General features: G+C 46.0%; 1 protein-coding gene across 1 annotated transcript in view; it reads right to left on the reverse strand.

Moving 5' to 3' along the window:
* Nucleotides 1-17,626, reverse strand: part of ADGRL1 (adhesion G protein-coupled receptor L1) — a 78,490-nt gene that overhangs the window by 47,456 nt on the left and 13,408 nt on the right. Inside the window, exons 2-3 of the mRNA XM_066618362.1 lie at nucleotides 16,572-16,788; nucleotides 5,784-5,893 (exon numbers count right to left, since the gene is read on the reverse strand). Coding sequence (XP_066474459.1) covers nucleotides 5,784-5,893; nucleotides 16,572-16,788 — 327 coding nt within the window. The remainder of the gene's footprint in view (nucleotides 1-5,783; nucleotides 5,894-16,571; nucleotides 16,789-17,626) is intronic.

A 17,626-nucleotide genomic window follows, 5' to 3' on the forward strand; every position in this document is an offset into this window, starting at 1 on the left:
AAATGGGGCAGTGAGAAGGTGAATGAGCGATGGGGGGATGCTGAGTGGAGAGTTTGAAGGCTGTAATCCTGTGCACACTTTCCTGGGAGCAAGCTGACATGAAGATCCTCCCCTTACTAGGGTGGACGGGATCATAAAGTGACATGAAGATCCTCCCCTTACTAGGGTGAACGGGATCATAAAGGGACATGAAGATCCGCCCCTTACTAGGGTGGACGGGATGATAAAGGGACATGAAGATCCGCCCCTTACTAGGGTGGACAGGATCATAAAGGGACATGAAGATCCGCCCCTTACTAGGGTGAACGGGATCATAAAGGGACATGAAGATCCCCCCCCTTAAGACAAACCAGGACAATAAAAAAAAATTCGTTATGCGAAGCATAAGTCATAAAAATTCGTTATGCAAGTTACCAAACTTCGCACACCGCTTTCGTTCTGCGGGTTTTTCGCTGCGCGGGGCATTCGTTATGCGAGGTACCACTGTACATCTGGGGTTTAAGTGAAGGCACATGGAACGTCTACATGAGAAATGCATGTGAGTTAGTTGCACAAGATTATTTACAGATATGGCTGCATATGTTAATGTGTATAAAAGTGCACTGGTGGACAATTTGTATATAAACAGACTGTGCTAGCAGATTAATAATACTATGTATATGAATGTCAATATATAATAGATAGATAGATAGATAGATAGATAGATAGATAGATAGATAGATAGATAGATAGATAGATAGATAGATAGATAGATAGATAGATAGATAGATAGATAGATAGATAGATAGGGTGCCTCAAAAATGTACACACATTTTAATGAGCTCTAATTCATACATATGTCATTATAGAAGACCAGCACTCAAAACACCTAAGGGCCAAATCCTACCCAGCGCTGAGATAGCCATGCCAATGGGTCACATGCTGCATCCTGTGGTAGTGGTGGTCCAATTATAGAGGCATCCTCAAGGTAAGGGAGCATTTGTTGCCTTACCTCAGGGCTGTATTGCAGCTGTACTGGTGCTGGAAAGTTGGTTAGAATTGGGCCTTAAGGGAAACAATTTAAGAGATGTGTGAAACCATCCCAGTACACACTATGCTGATCCCTTAGTCAACTAAGGGCCCAATCCTATTGAATTTTCCAGTGCTAGTGCAGGTGTGCCAGTGGGGTGTGCGCTGCATCCTGTGGTGGAGGGGCAGTCACTGGGGCCTTCTTAAGGTATGGGAACATGTGGTCTGCATGGGCTGCATTGTGCCTACAGTGCCACATGGGCTCTTTCCATGGGGCTGCATTGTGGCTACAGTGGAGATAGAAAGTTGGATAGGATTGGGCCCTAAGTCAGCAGTGTGTAGATGCCAATGGGGAACATTTCAAGTGCTTGGTCTAATTCATTAACTAATTCATTAATTAACTAGCGGCGCAATCCTAACTCCTTGGGAGCAAGCCACGCCAACACACACAGGTGCGCTGGCACACGTAGACTAAACCCAGCCTCCGTGGCAGCTTGTGGGGCGAGACTTGTGTCAGCTGAGCTTGGCCAATGCTCTGGGGAGGGCGGAGAGGAGGTGGGAGGGAGGTGCTCCGGGGCAGGAGGAGGATGGTCCCAGGGGTGGGCGGGTGGAGAGCGGGACGCAGGGCTGGGATTGAGCCGTTATACCAGATCCCAACCCCTGTTCTTGAGCAAGACCCCTGTTCTCCCAATCCTCCTGAGGTGGCACAAGTCCAAGGAGACCCATTGGGGCTGCAGTGGCTTACCTGGAGGTAAGGGGAAGAGTTTCCCCTTACCTCTGGCTGAGCCATTTTGGCTCCCTCTCTTGCGCTGGATTCAGCGCAAGCCTCCTGGCTTGCCTGTTCCAGTGCAAGATAGGTTTGTGCTGAAGGTCAATCAACTGCTTCTGTGTATACCATATGCAGTACAGTATATGTATATATTATACAAGTGTTTTTGTTTGTTTTTCAACACAAAAAACATTTTATGTTTAAAATATCCGGGGAGGAAAAAAAACACAAATCACCGCATTTTGGTGTTTATGATATTTTCCAGAAATTAAAATAGATTACTTTTCCAGTTAGAAATAATACTGTGGATGCATCTGCTGACATTGTATCACCTACCTAGAACATTATAAAAGTGTTTAAAATGAATAAAAATGCATAAATGCATGTAGAAATTGTATGCATGTGTAAACATGAGGTGTGTGTGAATATATGAAAGTGTATGCATTGGCATACACATAAGGAAGTCACCTGCAGTGAGGGGGCATTCTGCTCTGCCATACTCAATTGCACTCTGCTAATCAACTGATGACTGCTCCCAGCATCCCCCACATCTCTCTTGTCCTCCCACCCAACATTTTCAGTACCCAGGTGATATCCAGATTAGCTTTCAGCACACTTTGTAGATTTGGTGGGTGCCCAGTGCTGTTAATTGTGAAAGATCAGGGCCAGTTACACCCTGAGATGAGCGTTGATTGGTTTGTTTCGAAGCCACCTGGCAGCTGGAAGGAAAAGGGGCAGGAATGAATGTTAAGAGGTTAAGAGGCCACGCCTGCCCTGCTCTGTTCTTCTGTGCTTCATCTGTGAGGAGAAAACAAAGGGGCATTAGCAGGGAGGGGGAGGGGACACACCCTGTGAGACTGACCCTCCCACATGGACCTTAGCCCCAGCATAGAGTCTACAAGACACCAAAAGACAATGAGCAAATCTCTCCACACACCCCAAGCAATACAAAGTAGGAAAGAAGGAGGGTATATGACCCAGAGAGGAGAGACATCACAAATCAGCACTTCAGTTTCTTGGATTAGGTTTGCCAGTTTAAAATTCAAACAATAAGGGTGCTCAGGGGCTATGCTAACAGGAGAATTGGGTTTTTGTAATGTACTGTATCAGTGTGGGACTGCTCTGAAAAATGGAGACATTTTTTTTTAAATGAAGGACTTCCTTTTAAATAAAAGACACCCAGCAACCCTAGCTTGGATCTTCTACCGTGGCTCACTGCTCATGGATGAATTAACAGGCCAAGCTAGGGAGTGGCAGCCATACCACAAAGCAAACTAGATTTGTTCCATCTTCAAGAACAAAACAGACTGGACCCAGGAAACAGACCTCATGAAATTAAAAAGAAAACCAAAACTAAAACAACTCACTGTTCCTAACATCCCATAACAACTGGTGATCATCTCACTACTAATTAACCTTTCTTGTACTCAACTTATCATGACAAAACTTTTGTGCTCTTTAACTCAACATCTTGTTTCCTTTCTGAAAAAATAATTGCACATTTCAGAAGAGAATTTCTTAGGTGCATACTCCCCTAGTTCCCTTCTCCTTAAGGAGTGATGCAGTTGCTAAGCTCTGCTTCAGGTCTCGGGACACATGGGCTCTTGATCTGGATGTAGTCAGGGAGGTGCTTGTGGATTGGTGGTGTAAGCACATACCTTACACGCATGCCCACATTCAGTAAACATGCATACACATTCATACATACAGCCACCAATATCTTTGTGCTCGTAAGTCACATACAATGTGTGAGAATTCACAGATACTCAAACATCACCCATCCACCTACAAGCATTCAAAGCATGATTATAAACAATTGTCCTAGATCCAGACTGGTGATAGCAGCCATGTCTTTAGGGAAGCCAAGTCCCAGTCACTATTGGCCTGGCTCTCTGTTGGGAAGAGCTAATACCTGTGGCCATGGCTACACTCTCAATAGTCTCCCACCTCAGAGATGGGTGGTGCACACCTGATAAACCATTCACAAGTTGTAATGGAAGATCAGGAGATCCCCAGGAGGAGGTTGTGGTGTTGGCAGCGATTTACATATTTTGACAGCTAGTTGATAACTCTGGGAAGGGTAGGGCTAGTTTCCACAACTGTAATCAATTAAGGCCAATGGAGACTTTGATGGACATGGACTGAAGGTGTAGCTCACAGTTAACGCCTTATTATGATGATGGGACTCTGCATGGACTGAAGAGATGATTCACACCTGAGCTTCATTTTAGATAACAGGTACTCTGCAAGAATAAAAGCCGCCCCAGAAGGAGCATGAGAGAATGGAGCGGGACATCAAGACAGATCTGTGTTGGACCCACCCAAGGACAGACACAGGGACGCTGTTGGATTGCCACGAGACTGGGAAGATTCTTTTGGACTGTGCTTTGAAGTTGCTGTGGACTTGCACTAAGTGAGGTTTTGGGGAAAGGGAAAGCCTCTGGACAAGAATTGCCAGGGAGAGTTTGTATAGGAAATAAATGTTGTTAATTGCTCTCAAACTGATAAGGGTGTTCTGCAGTCCCTTTGCACACCACAGTGGCCATTTCTGGAAAAGGGAAGGTGCTAATTGGGCATGGGAAAGTGGGCATTGGAAGGGAGATGGAATATTTTGGATGGGATACAAGTCTGTAAACACACTTCAAGACATTGCAACATGCATATATATACACACACTAAGTGTTTGTGCGCATGCACTGCATGCAAATATGGAGAAGGTCACATATCCAAGTGTGTGTACAAATACACAGTGTCAACCACAGGGGCATATGGAGCATATATTCATGGATACAATGCATATATATTTAGAAGATGTAAAGATGAGCCAAGGGTTCAGAGCCACTCATATCCTCATAAATGAATACACAATTATGATGAACAGTAATGCACACCAAGAGTGTGTATTTCAAGCACCTGCACCTTGCATACACAGTCATGTTTGGGCGCTCTCTCTCTCTCTCTCTCTCTCTCACACACACACACACACACACACACACACACACACACACAGATATCTTGCTCCTGAGAGCCCATGCTACCTTGAGTTTCCTATCTGCTCCGCTTAAATTTGGCTTCTAAGAGTTTGAGATTATAATATGGGAAGTCCTGCTTTGAGAATTTTACATAAATTGAAAAGCACGCTACAAATAATGCAAACAGATAAATAAGGGGTGGTCCTTGAATGGGCACCCTGGAGAAAAGCCAATGCTGAACAAAAACCAGCTGAAAAGGAGGAAACTGTAGATGGTCCTGCTTGTGACAGTGGAGACACCCTTTCTAAAGGCTTTAAGCTTAGGTAACAGCATAAAAGGTAAGCTGCCATTCAACCTACATTCTAAAGCAGGACAGAAACTATGTACTGCCTGGAAATATAATGCTTCAGAATTTAGAACCAAAGCTTGCTCTCCAGTCAAGTACATGGCAACAAGGAGCACCATTAGCTAGGGGGAAAAGATAGGGAAACAAAAGCCATGGTTACTGAAATATGATGAGTTAGTGGCACAGCTGCAAAAGACACTAGCGCCCAAATCCTAACCAACTTTACAACTCTGACATAGCTCTGCCAATGGGGCATTTGCTGCATCCCGCAGCTGGGGTGCAGCCATGGAGGCCTCCACTAGGAAAGGGAATGTTTGTTCCCTTACCTCGGAGCTGCACTGCCCTTAGGTCAGTACTGGAAGGTTGGTTAGATTGTGCCCTAGGAATCCTTTTGCCTAGTCCACTAGACAGAATTATTTTCTCAAAAGTAAGAAGCTCTGGACAACCCTACCTCTGTTCTAGTCACTGGACTCCTCTATCCAGCACAGTGGAGACACTATGTTCCATAGTGTTCCAAGGCTATGTCTCATCCAAGAACATCCTGTGCTACTGCTTGTTGGGTGTGTGTGAGAGGCCCACCCTGGGCGGGGAGGGAGAGGTCTCTCCTTTCTGGGTCAGATGAGAATCTTATTTGGCGCAAGAACAAAAACAAGGAAAGGCATCAGAGTACAATGAGAAATGGACTCACTGTAGGGGACACAGTCATACTGGACCTCCAGGTACTTGTAGGTGCCAGGGCAAGGGTCTGGAAAAGCATCTGAGCCAGCCACCACCACACACTGTGTCCGATTATTGCACCTGAAAGGAAAAAGAGAAACAGGTTAGCTAGTGACATACGGTGCGGTTCTAAAGATGACCACTAGATGGCACTGACTGACACCCAGTATTGTAATGCTTTCCAGCATGTCTAAGAACTACTGCACTGATATTTTGTTTGGGATACAGATTGTCATCTCAGGTGGGAGGGTGTTGCAAGCAGTGACCAGGTATTAGTATCGTCAGATGACACCTTCTGTCAGAAGGCCCTGACAAGGAGGCCTTTCCTATCATGAAAAGGTGATGGGTCAGGCTGTTGCCAACATTTGATTGTTGTGATGTTATGTCTATATTCTTTAATATAGAGGACATGTGACAACTGCTGTTTACATGCAAACAAAGCTTCCTAAATCCATGCTAAGTTCACATACTGAACCTTTCATATATGTCATATAAACCACAGCGATATGCAGATGCCCATGCAATAGCCTCCTACATTGCCTACCCAAAGAAATTTCAAGCACATCTTTGTACTAGTACCCAAAGAGAACAGCATCTATATATCACTGAGGCCCACAGCCCTTCAGACATGGATGCCATCTAGGAGGAAAGAGGCCTGGTTCTGCTGCCCCCTCTACTGTCCCCGGATAACAGGTCCACCGATCCTAACATTGCTCCATCCTGTGAGGAAGTCCTGGACTTGTACATCACTTCCTAATGTGAAAGGCCTGGAGCAGGACCATATTATTTGGACCCTAGAAAATTTGTCCTAAGCACAAGAATCCCTCCACAGCAGTTTGTTTTGATTTTCCTGAGCAGGCAGACCCAGAGCCTAAGTGGCAGTTTATGCAGGCAGCCCTCTCACACCCTTTCTGAATCATTAGGCCCTCACCCTGACTCAGATCCAGAAGGAGAACTAAGAAAGACTGCCCCCCATTTCCCACTTCGTTAGCTCCTGCCACCTGCTCTCCCTTGAAAGGCTGATGCAACAGGCAAGAGAGGTTGGAGGGGGGGCTCCCAGGGGCTGTCGGCTACCAAAGCAACTAGAGCCGGTATCAGCTCAGGCCTCCTGGGGCAGGACAGCTACCACCTGCTTCGCTGCAGCAGAATCTGCCAACAACATGGGATGGACACAGGCTGAGGTGGTGGTGCTTCCAGCTCCAGACAGCCCCATCACATGCCCAGTCACTCTCTGGAATCTTGCTGTGTGGAATCCCCCGTTCATGGCGCTCAGTCTCTTTGAGCCGAGCATTCAAAGGATCCAGTCACACGGTTTGGAAGTTGTAGTACAGAGGGAGAAAGGAGCAATACATCCAAAGGCAGATTAACATTACAGAATTGGGATGTGAAGGCCTGGAGTGGGGTGAGTGGTGGGGAGAACAAAGGGATGAAAAATAGCAGACAGTGGGAAAATGGAAACTGCGATGAACAAGAGGCTTGATTCAATACAAGATACGCATCTTGCTCATCAGCAGGAGTCTTGCAAGCTTCTTTCCAAGATCTAAATATGAGAAAATGCTATTTAACCAGAGCTGATATTATACATACAGAAAAGTAAAACAGCAGCTCAAAATTGGCTACTGACTATTGCCTGCAAGTCTCCAGTGGCTGAGGAGCTGCAATCACATGGAATGTTCAGGAACAATCTAACTGCCCAGTAGGTACCTGTCAGTAATAGAATTCTAACAAACAGTGCAGATGCTGTAAGAACGGTAAATTGGTTTGTTTAAGAAAACTCTCAAATAGGTCCTTTGGACAACAGGATATATAAGCTGTTGACAGGAAGGGGGAAAGAGGCAGAGTTGCTGGGCAGGAAGCTGAGAAGCTAAGTGAGAAAAGGGCCTTGAGGTAAAGTGGTGGATGGTGAAGGGAAGGATAAGGCAGTGAGCTGGGAAGCAAGAGGCAGAGAGGAGGTATGTGGTGGGGCAGAAAAGTGAATAGAAGGGGCCATGGAGGAAAGCTAACATTGGACTTGACAACAGACAAAGCACTGTGCTGATGGCAGGATGAATGAGAAGAGGAGCAGTGGAGGCTGCAGGACTGTCAGACAGGAACACAAGGGGCAGAAAAGGTCAAACAGCCCGGAAATGGGAGGATGAGTTGACCTAATTTGAACAAATCAGTCAAATCTATATACTGGAGCAGGGAGGCTGATTGAATCATCTCCTGGTCCACAGAAACAGTACAGCACACCCCCAGTGGCCATTTTGGGAGCAAAACTGCAAAATGGCAGCACTGGAGGTCCACTCCCACAGTTGGCTACCTCCAGCAGGGCAGGTAAGCTGATAGCGAGTGCAGGGAGTGGGCAGAACACGGCAGGGAGGGGGAGGAATGGGGGAGTGTCCCAGAGGGGAGGGGCGGAATGGGGAGGACACTGGTGGCTGCAACTTAGGCCAATATCCTTGTCCCATTTCCTCTCTCCATTCCCTTCTTACTCACCTTGGACCTGTGCCAGCAAACTAGTTGGCACTGATCTGAGATGACCCATTGGGTAACAAGAGGCTTATTCCTGGATAAGAGAACATATGTTCCTTACCTGGAGGAGACCTCTTTGACTGCCAACTCCTGCAGGATGCAGTGCACTCTTCTGCGGCTGCATCAGTAGGAAGATTTTTAGTTCAGATTGAGGAGTAAATCAGTGTATGGGGGGAAAGATTCAGAAAAAATGAGAGGGATGAGGCCAACAATATCAGATCACTTGTGTAATCAATAAGGTGGTAGCTGTTGAACTGGTAGATGGGAAACGTTCACTTCTGCTGACCTGTGCCATGTTTCATTTGGACCCAGCTTATGGACTGTACCTCTAGGTTTTTGTTGCACTGGACATGGCAGGGAAATCGCCTACCAGTTTAGCAGATTTCCTCTTTTGAAAAGAGGCATGAGAGATAACAGGAAGGAACACAACATAAATGTGGCCGTGTATATTATGGCTGGAGCCATAATGACTGTAAATGGAACCAAAACTGCATCAGCTCAAAGGTTATGCTTTCCAGGCTAAGCTGTGCTTTGTTTCCACAATGTATAATGAAACTACTACCACCTATCTATAACTTTCCCTTCAAACTTCTTGCTGGCTTCATAGCAGATACCCTGGAGGCCTGACTAATGTACTAATAAGCTTTCAAGTGGTCAAGCCTTTTCCTGCTACTTTCTCACTGTTTTATCTACATACTAATTTGTTCATGATTAACTTGGAAGCTTCAAATCATGGCTCTAGAAGGTTCTTCCCCTGGTATTTTCTATGCATACATATTTTGGTGTTGTTTTTTTAAAAAATGTTACTGAACAGTCAAACATTTAATATCCAACATGTGGTCTGGAGTGGTATACTCCAGGCAGAGATGTGCCAATTGTATTTTTGACTCTGAACACATAGTTTTATTCTGAATCCTGGATGTATGGTGTCCCTGGTTGTGGCTGCTCAGTGAGAAGGGATGGCAAAAGGCACATATTCAAAGACAAGATTGTATTTCTCCACTTGTTCCAAGACTGAGGTCTGGCACTGAAAGCAGATTATGGGGTTAAGGGCCTGATCCTAAACTGGGGAAGTGCCGGTGGCCAGCACACTGCTACCTGTGGTAAGACCCCTGTGCCTGCAGAGAGGCCAGCACCAATTGGTGCTGGGCCTCAGAGTCGGGAGGATGTGATGCAGGAGTGCCAGCTGGTAAGTTGTCCCACTGGACAGTGGGAAGTAGTTTCAGGGTGGGAGCAGGAGGTGGGAAGGCGGGTGAGGGCAGAACTGGGTGTAGAGAGAGCAGATCAAGGGGAGGATCAGGTCCGGGAGAGGGGCCCTGATGGCAGCAGAGTCTGCCACCAAATCCTATGTTCCACCTGGAAGCCTGGTATGAACCTCCTTGGTTCTCCCATCCACTAAATAGCAGGTGCAGATGCAAGGAGACCCATTGCTGACCGCGAAGCTTGAATATTTGTTCCCTTACTCTGAGGGGACTCTGGTGGCCGCCCCAGCTCACACGATACAGCGGCAGCCATTTCAGCACTGCTGTACCACTGGGTGCTGCCGGGGTATAAGACTGAGGTGCCTGCCACGCATGCAGAAGGGGTGTGTGTGTGTGTGTGTGTGTGTGTGTGTGTGTGTGTGTGTGTGAGAGAGAGAGAGAGAGAGAGAGAGAGAGAGCGCACCCACACAAACACGCATGTATGTACTGAGCATCAATAAACCTTGCTTTTGCCGCCTTCTTGTGAGATTGCCAAAAAGTCACAGTACATGACCAGTGGGTTGCATTACACTTAGGGAATCACAAGTTGTGCAGACCTGGGTGAGGTCTACTAAACCTTGGCTCAAATCAAACTTGACAACCCATCTGCTGCAGAAAGTCCCACTGACTTTAACAGGCCTCCTCTGTGGTAAATAGATTGTGGATGGCAGTTTACACAATAGATAAACCTGCCTAGCAAGAGAAACTCTACAAGTATAATTGTATAATAACGCTTGGTGATAGAAATGAAAATCTGAATAGCATGAAAATGCCTTGAAAACTGTATTGGTAATAAATTAATCATGTAATATTGTTACCAACAATTAGTCCGTGCACTTTGCTACTAAGTACAATTAGAACTGCTCAACTTCTAAGAAAATCCACCAGCCATCCCCACAGTTCTTGAGGATGCTTGATTGCCCACTGCTGCTGTTGGGGAAACTCACCATGGGCTCTTGATGGAAATGAAAAAGAAGTCCATTGATAAGAAGCCAGTCAGCAGCAAAAGTGAGTGGGAGTAAAGGAAACCAGTCATCAGCAGACAAGGCCTTTGCCAATCTGGAAATGTGAGGAGCTGACTGATAAGTAGGCTGGTTAGGGAATTATTGGGGTAGTAAGCAGGGGAGGCGAATGCTGCTTAGGGCAAATAAGGTATGCTGTGAGGGGCAGAAAGCTGTGTATGTTGGGCAGCATATAGGCAAAAATAAGTAAAAACTGAAAATTAGCATGGCAATAAGCATTCAACACCACGGTACACAATTACAATACCACAACACACACACCCGTGCTTAATTCAAGTCAAGTCAAGTCAACCTTTATTAGGCATAAAACCCGTGCTTAATTGCTAAGAATACAGGTGTCAGGCATCAAACTGCCAGGATAGTAAATCCTTTGACTTGGAACCATTACCCATAGGTTTACGGGGCACGAGCTCAGAGGGATTCCCCTCCATATTATTATTACTTCACTTGCTCTATGGCTGAACCATGGCACTGAAATCATGTTTTCTGAAGCTAAACCCACATGTAAGGTGGCTTAGAAGATTAAGCCTTAAAAAGTTCACTCTGGAACCCAGCCCTGTATATTAACTGGCTTATAGTGTAGACAGGTTCAGCGTATGCCAGTAACTGTATCAGCAAATGTATTCAAAAAGATACATGATCACTGGTGAACCAGAGCCTGGCAGGCCTACACATGTGAGCAATCAATTCAAAACAGGTTGACTGTCAAAACAAACTGAGGTAGTTTGGCTGTTTTGTAGGAGCTGCTAAAAACAGGAAAGCTCTTAAAAAATGCAGGTACAAGTACAGACAATGTGCATACACTTCTCTGGATCATGACCATTGTCTTTCTATGGATACAGAGCATAAGAATATCTTTCTGTCAATTAGGTGATTAAAAAAAATAATAAAGTCATAGGCTCTAATTTGCATAATTTGGAATAAATTTTAAAAACAGGTGTGTGTGTATTTACATACACATATGCATACGGCTTTGAGATTTTACTAATGTAAACTGCCAGGGGCAGGATAAACATTTAATAAATATATATTTCTGAGGTATTCAATCTGTGCGTCCCACCTCCCTAGGGAGGTGTGGCTAGCCTCCAGGGGCATTGACAGGCATCTCGGGGAAAGAGGTGGTCGGCAGCTGCTCTGCTGCTGAGCTCTGCTCAGCTCAGCTGCTGCCTCCTGACCCACTGCTTTTCTGAGGCTGAGAACAAGGTGGGTGGGGCAGTGTGAGGTGGGTGGGGCAGCATGAGGGAAGGTGGGGGCGGCAGTGTGAAACATGGTGTGGGGAGGTGGGAGAGAAGGCTGGCTGGGCAGGCAGAAGTGACACATCTCATCATGGAGCTCTCTCCATGTGCAGCCTCGCCCCAAGGACTACATTTCCCAGTGTGCCCCTCACCCTGGGCACCCTGGAATTAGTCAAGGCTGGAGGAGAGAAGAGTGCGGAGGTGCTGCATCTCATCAACACAGGGCTTGCTCCTCCTCTGCTTGGGAAGGAAGGAGCCAGCCTGCTCCTAGTGGGGGGGGGGGTGTCCAAATGACCCAGCCTGCATCCCTCCGTCTTGCCTGGGGGGAACATACACATACTGGGTGTATGTGTGTGAGCAGCCCCCGTCTACTTTGGGGTGAGTTGTAATCTTGCTGTATGTGGCTGCAATCCTTTCCACACTTTCTGGGAGTAAGCCCCATTGACTCAAATCAAATTAGCATGGGATCTTCACCTTTCTCTCCTCCCCCCCTTCAAAGAAGAAAAAAAGCCATTCTTGATGGCTTTGTCTCCAAAAATTGATTAAAAATAAAAATCCCCATTCCTTTTTAGCTATTCCCCTTTTTCCTCCTGCCTCCTTTTGAGGCGGGGGGGGGGGGTACTCTGTTGGCTGCTATTGTAAGACAAAAGGCACAATCCTAGCTATTCAGAAGTAAGTCCTATTGTGTTCAATGGGACTTACTCCCAGGAAAGTGGGGTTAGGATTCCAGCCAAACAGTCTCCGGGCATCAGTTTGCATCAGTTTGCAATTAGCAGATACACACAAAACAAAGTCTTCCCCCCCCCAGCAGATTCATTACTTCCCCCCTCCATTTCCAAAACCCTCCAAGTGTGCTGCTAACAAACTCAGGGCACAATCCTAACCAGGTCTACTCAGACGTAAGTCCTATTTTGTTCAATGTGGCTTACTCTCAGGTAAGTGTGGTTAGGATTGCAGCCTCAGAGTGCTGGCAGCCTTGTTTCTAGTGTATAATTATAACACCTACATCCCCATTTTGGGGGTAACTGAGGTGAGGTGTTGTAATGGGGAGCCGTGGCCAATGGCTACGAGGATCAGGGGAGGCATGAGCCGGAAAATTTCGAGAACCACTGATATATTTGCTTCCAAGTACTGAGCAGAAATTCTCTGTATCAGTGATTTTTAACCCTTTTCATCTCAAGGCACACTGACAAGGAGCTAAAATTGTCAAGGCACACCATCAGATTTTTTGACAATTAGCAAGGCACACCATGCTGCCAGTGAAGAGCTCCCATCCACGAATGGCCCTACTAATAAATGACTCTCCCCCAAATTCCCACGGCACATGTGAGGATCTTTTGTGGCACACCAATGTGCCATGGCACACTGGTTGAAAATGGCTGCTCTATGTCAAGTTTTTTAAAAAATTCAAAACAGGTGGACTTAAGCAAAGTCACATAAAAGCAATCAATCAATCAAATAAAATAAACCCCAGATTATAAACAATTCTTCAAGAATTGCCCAGTTTGGCACTGACCTCACAACATACTTATACATGATGATCACGGCCACCCTTTGTTTCGATACAGCAGGGGTGCCCAAACCCTGGCCCTGGGGTCACTTGCGGCCCTCAAGGGCTCCCAATCTGGCCCGTGGGGAGCCCCCAGTCTCCAATGAGCCTCTGGCCCTCTGGAGACTTGCTGGAGCCCATGCTGGCCTGACACAACTGCTCTCAGCGTGGCAGCCAACTGTTCAACCTCTTGTGTGAGATGTGGAATGAGGGTCCCCACCTCTGCTTGCTGTTTCACGTATGTGATGCTGCAGCAGGAGCAAAGGAAAGCCTGGCCTTGCTTTGTGCAAGGCCTTTTATAGGCCTTGAGCTATTGCAAGACCTTCATTTATTCATATAAGTTCCATCTCTAATATATTCATTTATGTACATTTACTCAAATTTGAAATGTAAATTAGTTCTTTTTTCCCCCTGCCCCTGATAGAGTGTCAGAGAGATGATGTGGCCCTCCTGCCAAAAAGTTTGGACACCCCTGCTATAGAGGCCAAAAGAATGACAAATGTAGCCCTGCAGAAGTGCTTTTTGGGACACTCATCCCAGGATATTTGAGAAATGTACGTTTTGATCACACCAAAGAGTCATGGGGTGCAGCGCAGATGGCAGTGCCTCTTCATAGGAACGTCAGTGATGGATTGCTTGAAAAACTGCACTCTAATTCTATTCAAACACTTCAGCAACATTATATACTATAATCCTACTAAGGTACAATAAATGAAATCATTTTTAAATGGTTAGTGATTATAGTTGTATTAGAATTTTAAATAATTCAGCTAGCCAATTCTTCTAAGCAAGGGAGTAAGATGCACGGGAATGCACAGAGCACTGAGCTGAGGGGAGAGATGAATCCTAGGGGTAGAACAGACTGTTTTCTTGCAAGATGGCATGGGAGAAAAAAAAAATCTCTAACCCTTCCCTAGGTGCTGCTTACTAAGCAAGTATCTTTACTGCTGTTAGGTTTAAGTGCAAGTATGTTTCATGATACAACACAGATATTAACCCAAAAGTTCACAAATATTAACAAAATGTGTGTTGGGATCCTATCACAGGTTCCTCTATAATTGGATAAAGCTTCTGTGTTGAATTTTGACATGTAATGAATGCCATGGTTAAAGGCACAAGAGCCCTACCACAAAAAAGATGGTACCTTTGGTTGTCAAGCAAATAGGTCTTTGTCTTAGTTATATTCTGGAAGGCTTAGGGGTCAATCCTAAACTGGCCCAGCACCAGCACTGAGCGCCGTAAACATGCCATAAAGCACATTTACAGCACCCTCAGAGTAGGGAGTGCCAACACTGGGCCCACACCAGTCAGGTGCCAAGCCCAGCACTGACAGAAGGAGGATACCCAGCACCAGCGGCAGGTGTAGGTTTGACCACTGAGTGGCAGTGCAGCCTATGGGGGGCGGGGGAGGACAGGTGGGGGTAGGAACCAGGGCAGGAGGGGATGGGCTCAGCAGAGCCCAGCTCTGCCGTATCCTGAACTCCGTGTTGGACCAAAAGGCCAAACATGGAGTCTCTCAAGTCTGCACCAGCAAAACAGCCAGTGCAGACTTAAGAAGCCCCACTGTAGGGCTTGGGGCTTTCCTCAGGGGAAGGGAACAAAAGTTTCCTTCCCCATAGATCTCCAGTTGCTTCCCTGTGCCTGCTGGGTCTACAGTGGTAGTTACTTTGGTGCTGCCACTCCAGTTGGAGCTGGGAAGCTCAGGATTGGGCTGCCCACCAGGTTATTTTCCTGACAGGGCGGCCTAATAGGAAAATGTTTGAGAGTACTTGGTTTTGGTCAGTGATGTTCAATTTGTAAAGAACTGGAACCCACTCTAAACTCCAATCTGTAACATGGGACCCACCATCAAGAATCTATTGGCAAAGCCCAGAGGTAAAGGATTTTTCCTTCTCCTTTTCTTCTTTTTCTTGTCCCACCAGGTGGTGGCCAATCAGCATACACAGCTACTGCATCATTCCACCTCTGCTTTTCGTCCAGGTCAGTTAGAAGGAGAAGAGGGGCAGAGAGTGGCATGACAACCACATGCACTTAATTTTGAGTGTTGGAGGGAGACAAACATGAAGCAAGATAAGGACAAATGGAGTGAAATGGCAGGGGAGAGCAGGTGTGAGACCAAAGGAGCCCACTTAATATTCAAGGACCTGAGCAAAAGAATCTCTTAAGGGTCAAACTGCCTGGTGGGATTTACTTCACCTAGGGTCGTAGCCCTGACTACTGAGCAAACAGTGTAGGTTCAAACCATATAATGAAATGGTGGTGGCAGCACTGCCGCAGCCCACCTAAGGTAGGGCCATGGCCCACAACCAACCTGGCAAAGACCACTGGTCTAGTCTTTCCCATTCTTGGCAATAGGATAAACTCAGGCTATAACATAAATGGGCTCTGTTATGCCAGGAAATATGACAACATGCACTGCAGTACAGAAAACTGAGATGGAAGGACATAAGGGGATGTGTATAAGTTGCTGATCTGAACATTTCAGGGAAGGTATGAACTTAAGGGTGGTGTTGGTGAGGAACAATGAACACAACAGTGGATTGCTGGGGTATCTGAAGAAAGAAGGCAGAGTGAAGGCAATGTGAGTGGACTGACTGACGCCTTGACTTTTTTGTCCTCAGTAATTTGAGGTCTAAGTTTTTGGAAGGATATTTCCAGTGCCATGGAGTCCACACTCTTTTTTGCAATTTTGTTTCCTTCTGTTCTCAGTCAGCCACTAACCCATCTTTTCTGCCCATTTAATCCAGTGCTTTTTTGGTCAACCTCCACTGACCAAAGCAAAAATTGATTTCTCCAGCTAACCTCATTTTCAGACTCGTCAGCTAAGCTTGGGGGTTGTGAGCAGACTTTATGAGATTTGTTATTATTCTCCTTTTACTTTTATTGCTTAAGCACTCATCAATACATATGTAGTCTTTCTCGCTACAGACAAGAAAAACTGGGCTAAATGCAGATTGGTGCAACTAATAATGACTGCTTCAATCTGAAATGGCAGTTCATTTGTGAACTGTCTTGCCTCGGTTTTTCCAAAAGATCACAAAGTGGGCAAAGGAACTTATTGGAATCCAAGGGGATGCTGCCTCATGGAGAGATGTGGGAGAACTACAGTAGACCCGCAAACAGTCTGAGGGGAAAGAGGGTTAGCGAAGGAAAACTTTTTTATCCACCCGACTCCCAAAATCCAATTGTGCCTCTTACCTTTGGGACATGATTTTGAAGGCATCTGGAAGGTAGCACTGGACGTTCTCCATCTGGAAGGGATCAGCATCACAGATCTTGTCATCCGTGCGCCCATAGTTGGCATTCTCCACCATGATGACATCACTGCCTGGGCAGCGCAGCTCAATAGGATAGCCCTCACATGCCAGTTCTCGACGAACCAGACCAAAGGGTAGGCCAGCACGGCTTAGACCTGCTGGGATAGGAGAAGAGAAAGTGAGGGCTTCAAGCCTATGGTGCCACTTCATCCTGAAGTTCTTGCTCACTAATTTCTGTACGCCCATCATATTCATTCACAGCATATCACATTAGTCCTCAGCATAAAAAGCAGGATTCTCTTCCCAACTATGACATTTAGTGGGCTACTGAACACTGCCGTCAAACCAAAACATATCTGTTTAGAAGATTTCTATATTGCCTTTCTACAGGCTACAAGCCTGGTGCTCAACTTTTCTTTCCATATTTTCTACTCAAGGTGTGAGACCTGGAATATATTTCTCCAAGTCTGTGTTTTCCTTTCAGTCTTTGAAGGAGAACAGCAGGGGTTTGGGATCCCTTTTTTCTACACAGTGGCATATCTGTGTATGTCTGCATGGGAAGGTGAGCTTGTCCTGACACCACCCAAGAAGTAAGAAGAGATTTAGGTCCTTTGCTGGGCTGAGTGATATATTCAGACTAAGCTTTACAGACTCAGGCAGATGTGTCTTTAAAAACCCAGACATGTTTTTCATAAAGCTCTTGGCTCCCCGCACCACCCGTGACCCACTTTAGAGATAGCAGCTGAGGAAAGGGTCTGGGAAATGTGCTGAGAAAATTCTTTGCAGTTCTTCCAAATCCTGCAAGGTTTTGTGAGACTGGAGGAGGTGGAGGTGGGAACCAAACAAGGAGGAAAACCAAAGGAAGCCTGGAGGTTTCCAGAAAGATGCATACTATACCTTTCTGGTCAGCTTTATTAGGGAAGGGATATTGGCTAAAAGTGTACATGGATGCTGGTGGAGAGCTCAGATTTGTGGATTGCTTGCATCCCTGTTAGC

This window comes from Tiliqua scincoides, chromosome 2 (genome assembly GCF_035046505.1).
Source record: "Tiliqua scincoides isolate rTilSci1 chromosome 2, rTilSci1.hap2, whole genome shotgun sequence".
NCBI lineage: Eukaryota > Metazoa > Chordata > Lepidosauria > Squamata > Scincidae > Tiliqua > Tiliqua scincoides.